This window comes from Pseudoliparis swirei, chromosome 16, assembly GCF_029220125.1.
Source record: "Pseudoliparis swirei isolate HS2019 ecotype Mariana Trench chromosome 16, NWPU_hadal_v1, whole genome shotgun sequence".
Classification (NCBI taxonomy): Eukaryota; Metazoa; Chordata; class Actinopteri; order Perciformes; family Liparidae; genus Pseudoliparis; species Pseudoliparis swirei.
In genome coordinates this window covers 6,295,485-6,312,367 of record NC_079403.1, presented here as the reverse complement: position 1 = coordinate 6,312,367, position 16,883 = coordinate 6,295,485, and the positions used below count along the sequence as shown (strand labels likewise).

Sequence of the window (16,883 nt, the reverse complement as noted above, 5' to 3'; positions counted from 1 at the left end):
CCGTGCCCCTCCCCCGTGGAAAGGCTCCAGCCTCTCTGCGCTGTGCAGTCACTGGTTGGCCCCGGAGCCCCGCGGCCTGACACCTCAGAGCGTCTTTCTTCTTCTCCTCCTCTTTCTGTCGAGCCGCTTTTTTTGAAATCGTTAAATCGTCAAAACGGAGAGACGCGCTCGAGGAGGTAAACAAACCAACAAAGTCAAAGTGCGCTCCTCCGCCCCTCCTCTGTCGCCTTTGAGTCTGGTCCTTCCGGTTGCACTAAGGCGACAAAATCAGTTTTCTCCCACAATAAATTACTCGTTTTTATATATTTTTTTGTGTGTTTTTTGTGTGTGTTTATTTTACGTCTGAGAAATGTTATAAGAGAGAGAGAGAGAGAAAGAGAGAGACATTTAGGGGCTATGAGAAGACGGCGGCGCCGTCGCCGTTGCCGTACATGTCGGCCAGCTTCTTGAAGCGCGGCCCCCAGCTGCTCAGGTAGTCGTAGTTCTGATCCGAGTCCGTGCTCAGCGACTCCAGAGAGCTCAGCGACTCCGCCGCCGAGCCGCTGCCCTCGAACGCGTACGTCTGCAGCGAGTCGTACGGCGGCGCCGACGGGTCCACGTCGGCGTCCTTGAGGCGCTCCCAGATGAACTCCCGGAACACCACGTTGTCCGGCAGGGACTTGTAGGACGGGCGGCCGCTCGACGAGTAGCGGAAGAAGGTGGGCGTGTCCGGCGTGACATCCCGCCGGACGCCGGGGTCCCGGATGACGTTGAGGTTGCGCAGGGTCACCATGTCGAAGGCCTCCGTGTCCTCCTCGCCGCCGCCCTCGTCGTCGTAGCGCACGATGTTCTCTCGGATGTCGCGCTCCTCCTCGAGAATCAGAGGCGCCTTCCTCCGCCGACGCATCGTCACGATGAGCAGAACCATCACTAAGGAGACGGAGGAGAGAAAACAGGAAGTGACATCACGCTTCAGCGGGAAAGGAAGCGGGGAAACGTGTCTGGAGTCCAGACGGATGACTCAACATAGAGGGGTCCGCTGGAGGAGGGATTATTTAGACACGGTCAGAAGTTTGGGGTCACGCGGACTATTGCGCGTTTTCCATTAAAACTCAAACTTTTATATATCAAATTAATTTCAAAATGAATAGAAAATATAGTCAAGACATTGACGAGGTTAGAAATAATGATTTTTATTTGAAATATTAATTTTGTTCTTCAAACTTGAGGCTCAAAGGAAGGCCAGTTTTATAGCTTCTCTCACCAGCATAACTGTTTTCAGCTGCGCTCATATAAAAAGGGGTTTCAAGGGTTTTCTACCCCTCCGTTAGTCTTCTAAGGCGATAACACAACGTACCATTAGAACACTGGAGATGGGCCTCTAGACACCTCTGTAAAGACTTCATTAAACACCAGAGAATAGTCATTTACTTTTAACTATGTCGAGTGTATTTATGATTCATTTAATGTTATCTTCATTGATAATAAAAGTGCTTTACCTTGAGAAATAAGGACATTTCTTAGTGACCCCAAACTTTTGAACGTTAGTGTATACAGGACTGTCTCAGAAAATTAGAATATTGTGATGAAGTTCTTTATTTTCTGTAATGCAATTAAAAAAACAAAAATGTCATGCATTCTGGATTTATTACAAATCAACTGAAATATTGCAAGCCTTTTATTCTTTTAATATTGCTGATTATGGCTTACAGTTTAAGAAAACTCAAATATCCTATCTCTAAATATTAGAATATCATGAAAAAGTATACTAGTAGGGTATTAAACAAATCACTTGAATTGTCTAATTAACTCGAAACACCTGCAAGGGTTTCCTGAGCCTTGACAAACACTCAGCTGTTATAAATCTTTTTTTTTAACTTGGTCTGAGGAAATATTAAAATTTCATGAGATAGGATTTTAGAGTTTTCTTAAGCTGTAAGCCATAATCAGCAATATTAAAAAAAATAAAAGGCTTGCAATATTTCAGTTGATTTGTAATGAATCCAGAATGCATGACATTTTTGTTTTTTTAATTGCATTACAGAAAATAAAGAACTTTATCACAATATTCTAATTTTCTGAGACAGTCCTGTATATATAAATCTATATAATGGGTGAAATGTTGATATTGAAAAAGTGAACGGTTAAAAATGATAACTTCAAAGTAACAAATAAATGGTTTACACATCCCGTTCCAGTAAAACACTCAAACATTGACGGTTAAATTATATATGTTATATGACATGTGATTACAGGCTAAACATTCCCCATTTTTTATGAATCGGCGGGGGTTAAATAACACCCCCCGTTTGAAATTGACGCATGACAGTGGTGTCGATGACGGGGGGCCGTGGGGGGGGGGGGGGAGCCCACTGCGCTGTGAATCCAATTACACTTTACAAATGTCATTTATTGAGCGCCCTCTGTGGTTTACACCAGCGACATTTTTTTGCCTCCAAATCTCCACCAGTCGTCCTCCTGAGATCCCCTCCCCCACCCCCCCCCCCCACACACACACACCATACATTATTGCTGAAAACAACTCCGCGCCCAAGCAACCTGGCAAACGTCTAATGATCCTCGATCCATCAGTGTCGCGCCGGTGCCAGTGAAATATCGCTCCGTGGGACCCATATTTCTGTTTCCTCCTCCTCCTCGACGTGGAGCCGCTGCTGCAGGCGGCCGAGGAAGAGGAGGCCCCGGGAACCGCATTCAAACGCCACTTCACACCCTCTAATAAGGGAGGAAGGTGTCACGGGGGAGAGGCTGCGGGAGATGAATGGCCGGCCCTCGGGCGGCTATTTGGCTTTTTTTTGGCGACGGTTCCTCCGGTGCAGCGCTCGCCCTCCATGACACTCTGAAGACGGGACGGCGAACACTTCTGATGAAGATTGCTCCACTTAATTACCTTTGCATTGAAAATGCGAAAGGTTATGTTTTGATCGCCGTGTATTCAAAAAGTATGAAACCGAATCGCATGAAATTTGGTGGGATGATTGGTTATTATCCGGGGACCATTTGATTAGATGTTGGGATCGATGGGTCAAAGGTCAAGGTCATGAAAAGGTCAAAATCTTCTTTTTACCATAGCGCGGTCGATTTTGTATCCAATTGGCATGCAACTAATGCCAACATGTTCATAATTCAATGCCCAATCTTGTGATATGTGAAGGTATGCGCTCTACCGAGTGCCCGTTCTAGTTTTAAATTGTAATGATTTCTCCAAAGCGGATGACAAAGCGGACACATTGGAAGAGAATATTCTCAGCTGCTCTCGGGTTTTAGTGCCGAGAACTGGAAAATGGGGCCTCGTCCAATCACATCGCGCCAGAGGACGAGCAGGTGGACGAAACAGTGAGTCGGGTACCGAGATACGACTCGTCATAACACGTTGACTGATGATGATGTTCGCTAAATAGAAGAAGATAAAACAGGTAGAAGCAGAAGGAGATCGATCGAGAGGCACGAAGGCCTTTTTGCCGAGATCGAATTGTTTAAGCGATCTACTCGGCGCAATCGATACCGAACGAGGTGAGTTTTCTGCGCTGCCCTTTTCTTCCCAGCATGCATCATGGAGCGCTCTCTCTCTCTCTCTCTCGTTCGGAGGGTTCTCTCTCTCCGTGTGATTCAGGTGAAAACTGGCACTGATTATTCATTCATTTCGTGTCTCTCTCTTCTAACGTGTCAATCAGCAGCCGTCTGCGAGGGAGATCGCGTCTATAGTCGCGTCATTCTATTTATGTTTTATTTTTTTCAAAGAACGAAACATTAAAAGGCTCTAAAAAGTTATTTTCTCAGTTGGAGGATGTAAGATTTTATGCAAAAAGACATTTCTGTATTGGTGATTTTCTCTGAGCTCTTTTAACTAGTTTGAAATGGGCGGGACTCCCATGATGTCGTGTGACTCAATGTCCAATCAGCATTCAGCAACGTTGGACACTGTCAATCAAAAGTGTTCCAACCACAGACACACAGTCAGGAGGGAACTTCACGTCTTCTTTCTTTCTGATTTGACTCTTGCTAATGTGGAGATATATTATATCTCCTGTATACATGTTAAGATTGATAACAGCAGTTTATGAGAGGCCTCAACACAAAGTATTAGTATATATTTCCAGCTTTGATGTAGAATTACACATACTGATATTCATAAATGAACTCTTTTCTCTCTTTTCTATTTAGAGATAAGTCTTCCATGGCCATGTTCTCACCATCTCCTGATATGGACTAATGTCTCATTTGCCGGCGCTCACCAACTGTCTTAACCAGCTTAAACTTAGTTTAACTTAGTTTAACATCCATAAGTGGACATACAGATGACACCCATGTGTATCTTACCCCCACTTCTATGTGGCGGGTTAGGGTGTAAACATCTTGTGGATGAAATTCTGCAGTACAGCAAAATTTGCTTTTCCTCCCATGATTCATGTTCAATAAAGAATTATACTGAATAGATCTTCGACTCCAACTCGAAAATCAACCACACACTAATGGAGTTGAGACTGTTACTGTTCCTTTAAAGCACGCGGTGGTCCAACAGGTGCTCGTGTTCCCTCGATAACCAAATGAGTGAAAATTCCTCGGCTGAATCGACGCTTTAAAGTCTTCCAAATCAAAACCATCAATACAAATCATTTGTCAACGGCTCGTTATTGAAAGATGATGACACTGCGAGGCCATTCATAACTCTTTACTGCTGCACAGTTTAGCTTCTGATTAACAGCTTGATTTAATGGGAGATTAATTAACCAGCCGTTCGGTTTCAGATGTACATGTTGGAGCAGCGTGGCGTGAGTTATTCACAAAGCCAGACAGGATATCATTCACACAAACATCATAGTGTACATAATATATGCATTTATCTGCAATTTTAGCGCCTATTTATGAAGATTAAAATGAGGCTTTTCTCAACTACTGTCTGACTTCTGTATCACAAAAGTTATATATATATATATATATATATATATATATATAAATAAATTAATATATATATATATATTTATAAAAAAATAAATATTTATATATAGATTAACAATATATATAATATATATGTATAAATATATATTTATATATAGATTAACAATATATATATGTATAAATATATATTTATATATAGATTAACAATATATATAATATATATATTTATTTATATATATATTTATATATATATATATTTATATATATTTATTAATTTATTTATAAATATATATCTATATAAGTTACATTACAAACAACTTCACGATTTTAATCTTTCTAAAACACTTTTTAACTGATGGGTGCTGCGAGAGAAAGAGACTATTTTCATTATTGTTTAGTCTTCTGATTATTTTCTCAATAAATTGACGACTTCTTTGGTGTTCTATGTTAACATAGTGAAGCACGTCCGAGGTACATCATTAATTAATATTAATATCAATTAATCTGGAGATAATCTTCTCAATTAAATGATTAATTGGTCACATCAAACAATATTAAATATCATTTACAGTGACGCGAATCAGAGAAATCCAGCGAATCGTCACGTGAGAAGCTGCAACCAGTAAATGTATCCCGAAATAAACGACTCACATAAAGAAGCGTTGGTGAAGATGGTTGCATCACTTTAGTTCTAGTTGACATCGGATGTGTCGCTACGGGAACAATAAGGCGCACGGAGGAGTGAAAATAGAGGTGTCGAGACGAGGTCTCACTCCCCCCGAAACGCACTCGATCACATCCTCCATGTTTTTGGGCTTCTTCATCAGCTCTTCGCGTCTTTCTGCGTGATTCAAACGTCTTTTGGGTGTTTTCCTTGTCGTCGCTGATGTTCTCCGTCACACTTGCGTATCCGTGCACTTCTTCACTGTCTTTCTTTTCCCTTCTCCCCCGTGTTTTTGTATTTGATTTTTCGTCCTCCGCATCCTCCTGCCAGCTGTTGTTCTTCACGAAGAGGAAACAACGTCATTATGAAGACAAATATGCTCTTGATTGACTTAAATACACGGCCACATTTCTCATTCTGCCTTTATTCTTTCTCTCTCCGTGGCGCGTCAGCCAGTGTGACGGCCCACCGGAGGTCACGGCGCGCACCGCGGAGCTCGGAGTTCACATCTGGAGGAGAATAAATTAGCCCGTCGTCTTCAATACGAGAAAAACGCAGATGGGGGGGGGGGCAGTAAACAAAATGATTCATAGAATCATACTGATAAGAAAACACTCAGACAGGAATAACTGTGTGGAGATGTGGAGTGTTACGTAATGTCCTAATTGGCCCTCTGGAGGATTGAGCCATACCCGACATGGGGGGGTAAGCCACTGGGTCCTAGCAGCGTGATGATTGTCTCACTGGTGTTTCGGGTGCATCATGTGACTGTGTCATTAAAAAGATTTTAAATGACATTTAACAACAACAAAAATCAACAACATCTAAATATCCATGTGTGGGCGGAGACATTTTTAAGGCATATTGCCGCAAAAAAAAAAGCGCCGAGGACCAGCTCTGTAATTAAATCTAAAAATATCAAAACGGTGATTAATGACCACTTGAAGTTTATGAGCGCGTGGCGTGTGGCGAGTGGCGAGTGGCGTGCACACGGCGTGCTGTGGGCTCTCAGGCGGCCAGGTGGGAAACGGAACACTTTGCACGGACCGCCGCAATCTCACAAACCCAAACGCACGACGAAGAGAGGAGGCGTGGCCGCTGTGGAGAGCCCTCCGCTCGCAGCGGTGCATTGTGGGTGTTAGACTGATGACAGGGGGGGAGCGTGTAGAGGAGGAGTGGTTACTTCAGAGCTCCTCTGAGGCACTTCATGCTCCTACTTTGTCCTTTTTAACTCACTACATGTCTTCGACAGCTGTAATTAACTTCGGATTATTAATACAAATATAAATCAACTAATCATTTATGATATAGTTTCATATGTGAAGCTACCCAGCAGTATATAAGTTGCAATCAGCTCCACCATCACCAGCTTTAAAGAGGTATTATTCATGAATCTCTGATTTTAATTCACTAGTATTATATATCATTTACTGAAGTGACTTTTCCTCTTGGTGCTTCCATTCCGATGCTCATGCGTTTGTTCTTTCACTTCAGTGAGCTTGCGAGTGCAGAACTTTTACTTGGACTATGATACTTTCCGTGCGTAACAAGATGTGAATATCTTATTTCCGGAGCGGTTCGGGGGTGTCGCCCCCCCCCCCCCCCCAAAAGAGACAATCACACGCAATCACAGCCTCGATTGCTAACCCACCGCGGAATGAAAGAGGTCTTGATGGAAGAAGATCATAATAAAAGGATCACACATGGGCTGGTAATAAAGGGGGGGGGGGGTATGCACAAAGAGCAAAACAGAGTAGAGACGGAAAGAGGCTGATGCAATTGAGCGTAGCAGACTGACGGGCGGGGGGGGGAGGGGGGGGGGCAGCTGAGGACACAGAGACAAGCCGCCGACGTGGAGGTGTATGAAGCTGGAGGCCATTAGTTTCTTAGCCCCTCCCCCCCCCCGGATGAAGCCGGCTTCCATTAGCGACGCCGGGTTCAGGGACCCGCCGCCGCATCGTCTCCTCCCGGTTTCTCTTTTGAAGTTTCTCATTCATCAAGAGGAGGGGGGGGGGGGAGGGTCGTCTCTGTGGCCATGAAAGGAAGACCAACTTCAAGGAATAAAAATAAAAAAACCCGCAGAGTTGATCATCGAACAAGTCCTTTTCAGTTGATTGTGCGTCCGCCCCGCTTTTGCACGGCGCTCGGCTTTCGACGAAGATCGCGACGGCGGCGTGATGCTGATGAATTCTCATTTGTGAGAATTCATCACCATATCAGCGTCTTTACTAATATCTCGGTGTTGCACCAGGAAACCGAAGCGGGGGTGCGGAGGGAGTACCTGTCCTTGGAAATGCGGCGCCGCGTACAATCCCTCTCTCCGTGACCTCCGTGAGATACACACGATAATGAAGTTCATGAAACACACTGGAACGTATCTGGAGGAGAAAGAAGCGCGAGAGCTGTGCAAATGATCTGAAGCGACTCAGGCTGCCTTCAGGCGCTGCTTTTCTCGCGATGAAATTACTTCTTCTTTTTTTTCTCTCTCGCTCCAGCGTCACATTAATGACACGTAATCATAACTGGCAAAAGGATTTAATAAGAAAAGAAGCTGCCGGAGACCTTAAACATAAAGTATACACACTCACTGGACCCTTGTGTTTTAAGAGTCCAATCAAGTGAATGAATCCCTATAAAATAAAAATTCATAAGAGTCATGCCGACACGGCTGAGGCGTCTTCCGGAGGAATCTCTCACGTTCCTCGAAGGGTCGGGCAAACATAATTAAACATCTTAAATATAATCACGGTGAAATCCTTGGCAAGGCCACACGGTCCATCACGCCCACAGAGTACGTGTGATGGTCCTCCGGGTCCGGCTGAAGACTCAAAAATTTAATAAAAGATACCAAAATCTACTTTACTCTACTTAATTGATCCCGTTGGCAAGACTCCAGCGGCGCTTCACTTGTAAACACACACACACACACCTCGGGGTCACGCGTATTTTACCAAAGAGGATAATGTGAGGGGAAGATATATCCCTCCAGGTGTGACGGTACCGGGTCTGACTCCGCCTCCACAGGGTCGTACAGACGGAGGTAAGCGGGTCTCGCTTATCTGACATTACCGCCACTTACCGAATATGAACTCAAATCTGAACCACCAGCAAAAGACGGTCGATCTTTTAAATATATTCCCGCTGCGGCAGCAACGCCTGCCAGCTGCCACAGGCGGACCGCTCCGAAGGATCTACGAGTCGATGTGAGTTATTAATGACCCGCCCACTCTCTTGATTCGAGTCCGTACACACATCATCATCATCATCAGCCCAGATGCAGTCCTCCCATGTGAGATGTGCCGGAAAACAGTCGTCATGTGATCTTGTACACACGAGTCCATCATCATCATCATCATTTCATTTCACAACGTGTTATATTTTAACCAAATTACAAGATGAGTGAATGTCTGGAGTATTTAAACGTCCACTATTTGGCTATGTTTGTCATCGGCACCCCTTTCTGAGATATCGGGACGGAGGGTCTTGTTTGTTTTTCATTTCTTCTCTTTTTTTAAATATTTAAAATCGACTGGAAGGTCCAAATACATATTAATAACACTGGGGGTCTACTTACTTCAAAAAGGAACAACAAATCAAATGTCTTCCCCACAATCATTTCTGCTGAGTCCCTGATGTGCTGCTGCTGCTGCGAAGTCCATTTGCTTCATATCTATAACTCTGATGCAACAACTTCCTGCCATCGCTGCTGCTGCTGCTCATATTTCACGTGCATAACAATGTTTACGCGCTGCTTTCTGGCATCCAGCGATTTGCTTCTGCTCCGTGGTTTCAGCCGTCGGGCTTAATCGACTCGGCAACAAGCAGAACGTATCGTTTTCACATCGCTTCAGAGCTAAAGGTCCGAGGAAAGCGCGTGAATGCGACGAAGAATATTCACGGCGGCGTCACACAATGTCAAGGTACTTTGAGGATTACATCGTATACTACTTCACATACTTCGACTGGAATCGTGTACTTTGGCAGGTACTGCTAGTTGGTTTATTTAACGCTATAGCGTGAAGCTTCAGTCGTCTTAGTTTATGAAGATGAAGTGAATGTTTGTTTTTTCAAAATAAAAGTATTTTGAGTGGACTTTTGAATTAATTTAACAGAAACTGAGGTATGTGCATTATATTAGCTTGCCATCTTTAAATAGCCAGTATGTACATGAGATATACACTACCGTTCAAAAATTTGGGGTTATCCAGACAATTTTGTGTCTTCCATGAAAACTCACTTTTATTTATCAAATGAAATGAAAATTGAATAGAAAATATAGTCAAGACATTGACAAGGTTAGAAATATTGATTAATATTTGAAGTATTAATTTTGTTCTTCAAACTTCAAGCTCAAAGGAAGGCCAGTTGTATAGCTTATATCACCAGCATAACTGTTTTCAGCTGTGCTAACATAATTGCACAAGGGTTTTCTAATCAGATATTAGTCTTCTAAGGCGATTAGCAAACACAATGTACCATTAGAACACTGGAGTGATAGTTGATGGAAATGGGCCTCTCTACATCTCTGGATATATTTCATTAGAAACCAGACATTTCCACCTAGAATAGTCATTTACCACATTAAAAATTTATAGAGTGTATTTTTGATTAATGTTATCTTTATTGAAAAAACTGTGCTTTTCTTTGAAAAATAAAGACATTTCTAAGTGACCCCAAACTTTTGAACGGTAGTGTAAAGGAGAAGACAATTATTATATTATTCATCGAATAAACTAACAAAATGCATAGAACACACGTAACCTTCATTCTAACTCAACCAAATACAGCAGCAAAATGATAAAGTTTGATTAATTATCCAATCAAATGACCTCTATAATAGTATCTGAATACTCCGTCCAGGCGGTATAGCACCACGATGAGACCAACTGTTATTTTGGCGAGCGACTACAATAAAATGAGGAAATGAAATGTCTTCCTATCGGCCGGGAGCAGAGTTCAACGCTGCAGGAAGGATCACCTCGACAACAAAGATCACCCAGAGCTCCAAATAACACCGGCCCGCCGTCCGCTCTGACGACGAGGTCGCGCGGCCTCTTACCCAGGAGCGTGATGATGCAGCCCAGAATAGCCACGAGGGCGCCGGTGCTCAGGCCGGTGGCGGTGGAGGCCACGGCGCCGCAGGACAGGGCCACGCTGTCGGAGTCGCAGTCGCACACGCGCACGGACAGCGTGTTGGTGCTGCTGAGGGCGGGGCTTCCGCTGTCCACGATCAGCACGGGCAGCCGGTACACCAGCTGCTCCCGCCGCCGGAAACCGCCGCGCTTCGTCAGCACCGACGCCGTGTTGTCTGCAGAGTGGAGAGGGGGAAGAACAATTTAAAGTTAATAACCTGAACAGCTGTGTGTTTAATTTGTGTTAATGTTGCGCCCTTAACATGAACTGTTCAGAAACTGTTTTGTAACTTTTATTCACCCTTCAAACACCCATCTCTTAAAGAGACAGCGCACTCTTAAAGAGACAGCGCTCTCTTAAAGAGACAACGCTCTCTTAAAGAGACAGCACACTCTTAAAGAGACAGCGCTCTCTTAAGGAGGCAGCGCTCTCTTAAAGAGACAGCGTTCTCTTCAAGAGACACCCCTCTCTTAAAGAGACAGCGCTGTCTTAAAGAGACACCCCTCTCTTAAAGAGAAACCCCTCTCTTAAAGAGACAGCCCTCTCTTAAAGAGAAACCCCTCTCTTAAAGAGACAGCCTTCTCTTAAAGAGACAGCCTTCTCTTAAAGAGACAGCGCACTCTTAAAGAGACAGCGCTCTCTTAAAGAGACACTGCTCTCTTAAAGAGGCAGCGCTCTCTTAAAGAGGCAGCGCTCTCTTAAAGAGACAGCGTTCTCTTAAAGAGACACCCCTCTCTTAAAGAGACACCTCTCTCTGAAAGAGAAACCCCTCTCTTAAAGAGGCAGCGCTCTCTTAAAGAGACACCCCTCTCTTAAAGAGACACCTCTCTCTGAAAGAGAAACCCCTCTCTTAAAGAGACAGCGCTCTCTTAAAGAGACAACGCTCTCTTCCAAAGGGACAACACACACTCACCTCTCTTCACAGTTAGTATGTACACATGTGATCAACGCTCTCAAATATAGGAACAACACATGAATTACCTTAAACAGACATTCAAAGTAAATTATAAGAAATGGACACAGTTGTATTAAATCAGTAAGATATGAAATAACACATTTCAGGGTGCTACATTAAGTTTATCAAATGAACAATGGGCTGCACGTAAACGACTAGCAGGAGGGTTTTAACGTCTATTCCGTCGTGATCGCTTCAGTTTGGAATGATTTTACAGTACAAAAAAACAGGACCGCCAACAGATGGTGTCATTAACACAATTCATTATATGACACACTGTGGCGTCTCTCCCTGGTTCTGACCACCTGTTGGCTAATAACAGCTTTGGTTTGATGGTATTAAAAAAATCACAGAAAAGCAACATTATGTGAAATCCCAGCGTATGAGAGAGGAAGAGGCAGCCAGAGGAGAACAATATGCCATTACAGCAGCACAGAAAAAAATAATACTACTTCAATAGATTGATATGCAATTTCAAAGTGAAATGTAGATTTGGCCTTGAAGGACAAATCCTTTGTTTGTCGATGTTCGGCGATATTCAGATTGCTGTTTGAGTCGAAGAAGAAGGGAAACATTAATCCAGAGATGGGCTCTCTTGTAAATGTTGTCATTTGTGAAGAACAAACAGCGAGGGCCTAAAAATACAGCCGGCGACTCTCTGCTTCAGATCGCAAAGTAGATTTTGTCCAGATTCGGGGGCGGATACGGAGACATGGAGTGAGCAATGGCCGACGCGTCCGCTGCATTGCTGCCGGGCTCAATTCGGAGGAAGTAAGCAGCAAATAGACCGAACCCCACTCGACCCACACCCTTTACGGACTCTGAAGGGCCACGGGCAATGTTCTCCAGGGAGCCTTTGATTTAGCAGGCTGACGGCAACACGGCCGCTCTGAGACGCGGGCGTTGACAAGGTGATGGACGTGGAGCGGAATTATTTAATTGATGACTGACTTCAGGTTTTTAAGAAAAAGAAGGAAAAAAATGCAAACTAATACCCGTTTCATCATCTTTCATCGGGGTTGAAAGAAAGAAATGGAGAACTTTGAGCAGCTTTGAGAAACTTGGTTTAGCTAAGAGGAAAAAGCTGCACGCAGTAAAACAGATCCAAAGGTCTTCCATGTCCGAGACTTGTTATGCATAAAGTATAGCCGAGCCCTTATGGCCTGTATTCTATCTTACTTGTCTTCTCCTTTCTATCCAACATACATTTAAAGATGCCATGCTAATGAGGCTGCAATGTACTCCACAGACCTCAGTTTCTGCTAAATGAATTAAAAAGTTCCCTCAAAAGACTTTTATTTTGAGGGAACTAAGATTACTGAAGTTTCATACTAAAGCTTTGAATGAAGAGGAGAAACCTGCACAGAGTTAGACAGATCCATATGTTTTAAAACAGATCCTAATGTGATGGACTAGCCTTGCATAAAGTATAGCCGAGGCCTGATGGCCTCTATTCTATATTCATATCACTTCTTTTCAGTACTTCTCAGCAGTTTGCACCAGTACTTTTCTTCTGCTTTCTATATCATGTACATACTGTCTATTTAAAGATGGCATGCTAATGAGGCTCCAATGCAAACCCACAGACCTCAGTTTCTGCCAAATCAATTAAAAAGTCCACTCAAAAGACTTTTATTTTGAAAAGTCATTCACTTTTTTAAACCAAGACTTTTTCGTGTGTAGTGAAATGTAACTCGGTGCTTTCTCTGACTTTTACAGATACCCTGGAATTGCAGATTACTGTGGAAAGGAAAAGAAGAAAAAAAGTCACAGTAACACCACCAGGTACATTTTGGTTGAATATAATAACAACAACAGACCTTTGTTGTCACGCAGGGTGAAGTTGAGGTTGCCGACGACGGCCGCGGCCAGGGCGAAATAGAAGCGGTGTCCGCTCAGAGGTTCGTCCTTATCGACCGCGCTGACGGTCTGGATCACCTGAGGACGACAGGTACGAACAACAAGACGTTCAGCATCGCTCCTCTCGTAGATCTCCATCTCCTCTCACGTGTACGTTGTTTAACGTGCGGTAAGAACGACGGAGTCCGTCTCAGGGAAGCGTGGCATCGCTTTTCACTCCGCCGTGAATTTATTTACACGGAAAGCATAAATCTTTCTGAGTCATAAAAGGGCCGAGCGACGGTGTGAGTGGACGAGAGAAAATCAACTTGATTGTGATTGATTTGTTTTATAATGTTTGGCTGGGATTTTGTGTCATTTGTCCCTCGGAGTGCAGTAAGTGCTTATTTGGCAAGAGCGTGGCAACCTATTAGAGATGAAGTGTTTTCTCTTTGGGAAGTGATTTCTTCTGAAGCAAATCATTGTCCAGCGACTATTCTCTCGGTCCCCACACCTCACACCATGACGTCCATTGAGGGACGTAATGGTCCCAGCACAGAAGATTCAATGGATTTTCCCAATCATTTTTGTTGCATTACATGGTTCCTTTGTGCAGTGACAAGACAACTCCAATCATATTTCTTTTCTGTCCAGCTGTCCACCAATTATTAGCCTCTACCAAAATAGTCGAGATGGTCTTTCATGGCAAACCGTCATAATCCACCAAAACCATAGAGAAGCCGACTTTTAACAATCTGCATTCATTTTTCTCCATTTTAGTAAAGTAAAAGACATGTTCTGGTCACACAGCGGGTTTATGCTGAGGAGACATAGCCAAGGCAACAAATAAAGCATTTTTTATAAGGAACATAAACACAAACAAATCTTTTAAAAACACACTTTTTTGCGTAGATTTCCGAGCCATCGCTGGTTCGTATACTTTTTCGATATAAGTTTTTCCGACACACTTATATCTGAACACACACCCTTTAGGAAGGAGTTGCACTACCTTCAGTGATAAGTTAATATGTTTCAATTTGGCTTTTTTAATCCTATATTTCAGCATCAACCTGGTTTTATCTCTGTAGTGACTATATCTCCACCTGTTAAGTCTAACAATAAAGAGCAAATACATCAAATATACAATTAAATAACTAATTATTAATACTAACAGTTTATAATGAGATAAAATGTACTACATGGCAATTTTCAGGATTTGTAAAGAAGTTTTACCGACCAGTTTTTTGACGATTATTACAAAGTTATATTTTTTGGGCGGAAAAAAAAAATCAAAGTGCGCTCTTTTGAGAAAAATAAATAGATAAATAAATAACCACATTCATTTCGTCTGTGCAGCAGCACTTAGCTGCAGGAAGAAGGGATGAGAAGAGAAGAAGAATCTGACTGGGTACATGATGTACAGGAGGAGCGTATCACACGGGAACACGGCGTATGGACCACACATGATAGCCCCCGCGTCGGCCATCAAAGTGGGAGTTACCGCGGCGGTGTCCTCACACGTTCACATCAAGCCTGCTGGATCCTTTGTAGAGGAACTCAACCCCGTGGACGGGATCCAACAGATTCTTAGAAGCAATTCACACGAGATGATCACGTCCTCCCAGCACCAAACAGCTCTGCGTCAAACATCCGGACCCACAAAAAAATTGTGTTTTTTTTTTAAATAACGTGGGGCAAGAAAGATGACAAAATAAATAAAAAGCAAATGATCCATGAGTGCTGAGACATGGATTATCATTTGTCAGCTGTGATTAACTGCTGCTGGTTACAAACTGTCAGGTATTAGGGGGTTTGGTGTAGGTGGCAAACAACATCCTGCCAATTATTAAATCTGGCAGGCGGGCTGAAAAATTCATGAATATTTTACTCTTGTTTCTTTACAAAAATTAAAATAGTTGCTCTTTCGTCACCCAAAGTAATCACAAAGTAGGCTTATTTTTGATTTTTTTTTCTGTTTGGTTTTGCGGCGTTAGGGGAATTCATTTATATGCGAAGCATAAATGCCCGGGAAAAAAAAGAAAAAAAGGGGGGTTATCTGCTCCCGCTCAAGAACATTTGGGATATCTGTGAATTTATATATATACACAGACAGAATTGATGTTGGTGTCAGCGCCACGCCCGGTGCCACCACCGCCGAGCACCTAAACACGCAGCGTGTGCGCGCCCCGGCTGCATATCATGAAAGCTGCCATTGATTCACGGATCATAATAACTCACATGCCTCTCACTCCGTTATGGAAATGTCCCATCTGATAGAAACCTTTGATGTCCTTTGAATATTGCAGATGGATTCAGAGCTTATCTCTCGTAAGGCTTTTTTGTTTATTTTCATATTTCCCTACGCTGAGGGAAAGGACTGTAAATCATCCTTAAATCAAACACTTTGTAATGTATAATGCCTTTCATTAGCGCGGCTCTGATGCCAGGCCTTCCTGAGAAACCTTTGGTGGGGAATTCTCTTATGGGTTGGGTAGCAGACGGGAGGAGAGAGGCTCGGGATGCACACATAAATTCCGGCTGAGAGACGTTAACGGCAGCGGCAGACTGGTGCCTGTCGCGAGGCGAGACCGAGGAGGCCGATGAATCACACAATTGGAGGTGGTTTTTTTCCGGGGGGGGGGGGGGGGGAGTGTACACATCGGCTGCACATCAGATCAAAAGAGATATAAAAAGGACAACGGTGTCTCTGTTTGTCTCTGAGAAGGAGGAAGAGGAGGAGGAGGAGGATGCTGTGTAAACAACAGCGGCACGTAAACACATTTGTGTGCAACGATTGTCATCTCGCAGTGACTGATATTAGATTTTCGACTTTTATCTCAAACATGAGGACATCTGCTGTGTGTCGGAAACACGTTGACACACTGTGGCAAAACAAACAGATCATTTACAAGTGTAAAAAAAAAAATCAAGATTCGCAGAAATATTTGAGTTGCGGACTCTGAAAACAAAGCAGTACCAATACTGGATGTTTGAGAACATGTGGGAGTAAAAATTAAAATAAAATAACAAAATCTTATAATGATGTAGAAATTGATCGTTAACAGATTGTTCTTTTTTTATCATTTAAATGTGTACCTGAGCGGGATATTTTTCGATGAAATATTCCCTTTCCATGTCGTAATCACGTATCTAAACAATAGTTTGCAAGCAACAACCAGAAAAGAAAAAAACAAGACTCTACTCTAATGTGTTCATATAGTATTGAGTTTTAAAAAGTGCTATATTTGGTATTACGGTGCATCGGTATGACAGTTCAGGTATCATCTCCATATCAACAGCCCACGACAAACGAGCTTCAACTATGGAGCCAGCTTCCACCTTCAGTCCTGGAGGCAGACACAGTCACCTCATGTAGACGGAAGACTTTCCTCTTCA

General features: G+C 43.1%; 1 protein-coding gene across 1 annotated transcript in view; it reads right to left on the bottom strand.

The window, feature by feature from the left end:
- Positions 1 to 244: 244 nt before the first annotated feature.
- The window catches only part of cdh7a (cadherin 7a), a 102,521-nt gene continuing 85,882 nt past the window's right edge, over positions 245 to 16,883 (bottom strand). The window contains exons 9-11 of the mRNA XM_056434586.1: positions 13,469 to 13,586; positions 10,620 to 10,868; positions 245 to 909 (exon numbers count right to left, since the gene is read on the bottom strand). Of these exons, the coding sequence (XP_056290561.1) occupies positions 395 to 909; positions 10,620 to 10,868; positions 13,469 to 13,586 (882 nt within the window). The 3' untranslated portion in view covers positions 245 to 394. The remainder of the gene's footprint in view (positions 910 to 10,619; positions 10,869 to 13,468; positions 13,587 to 16,883) is intronic.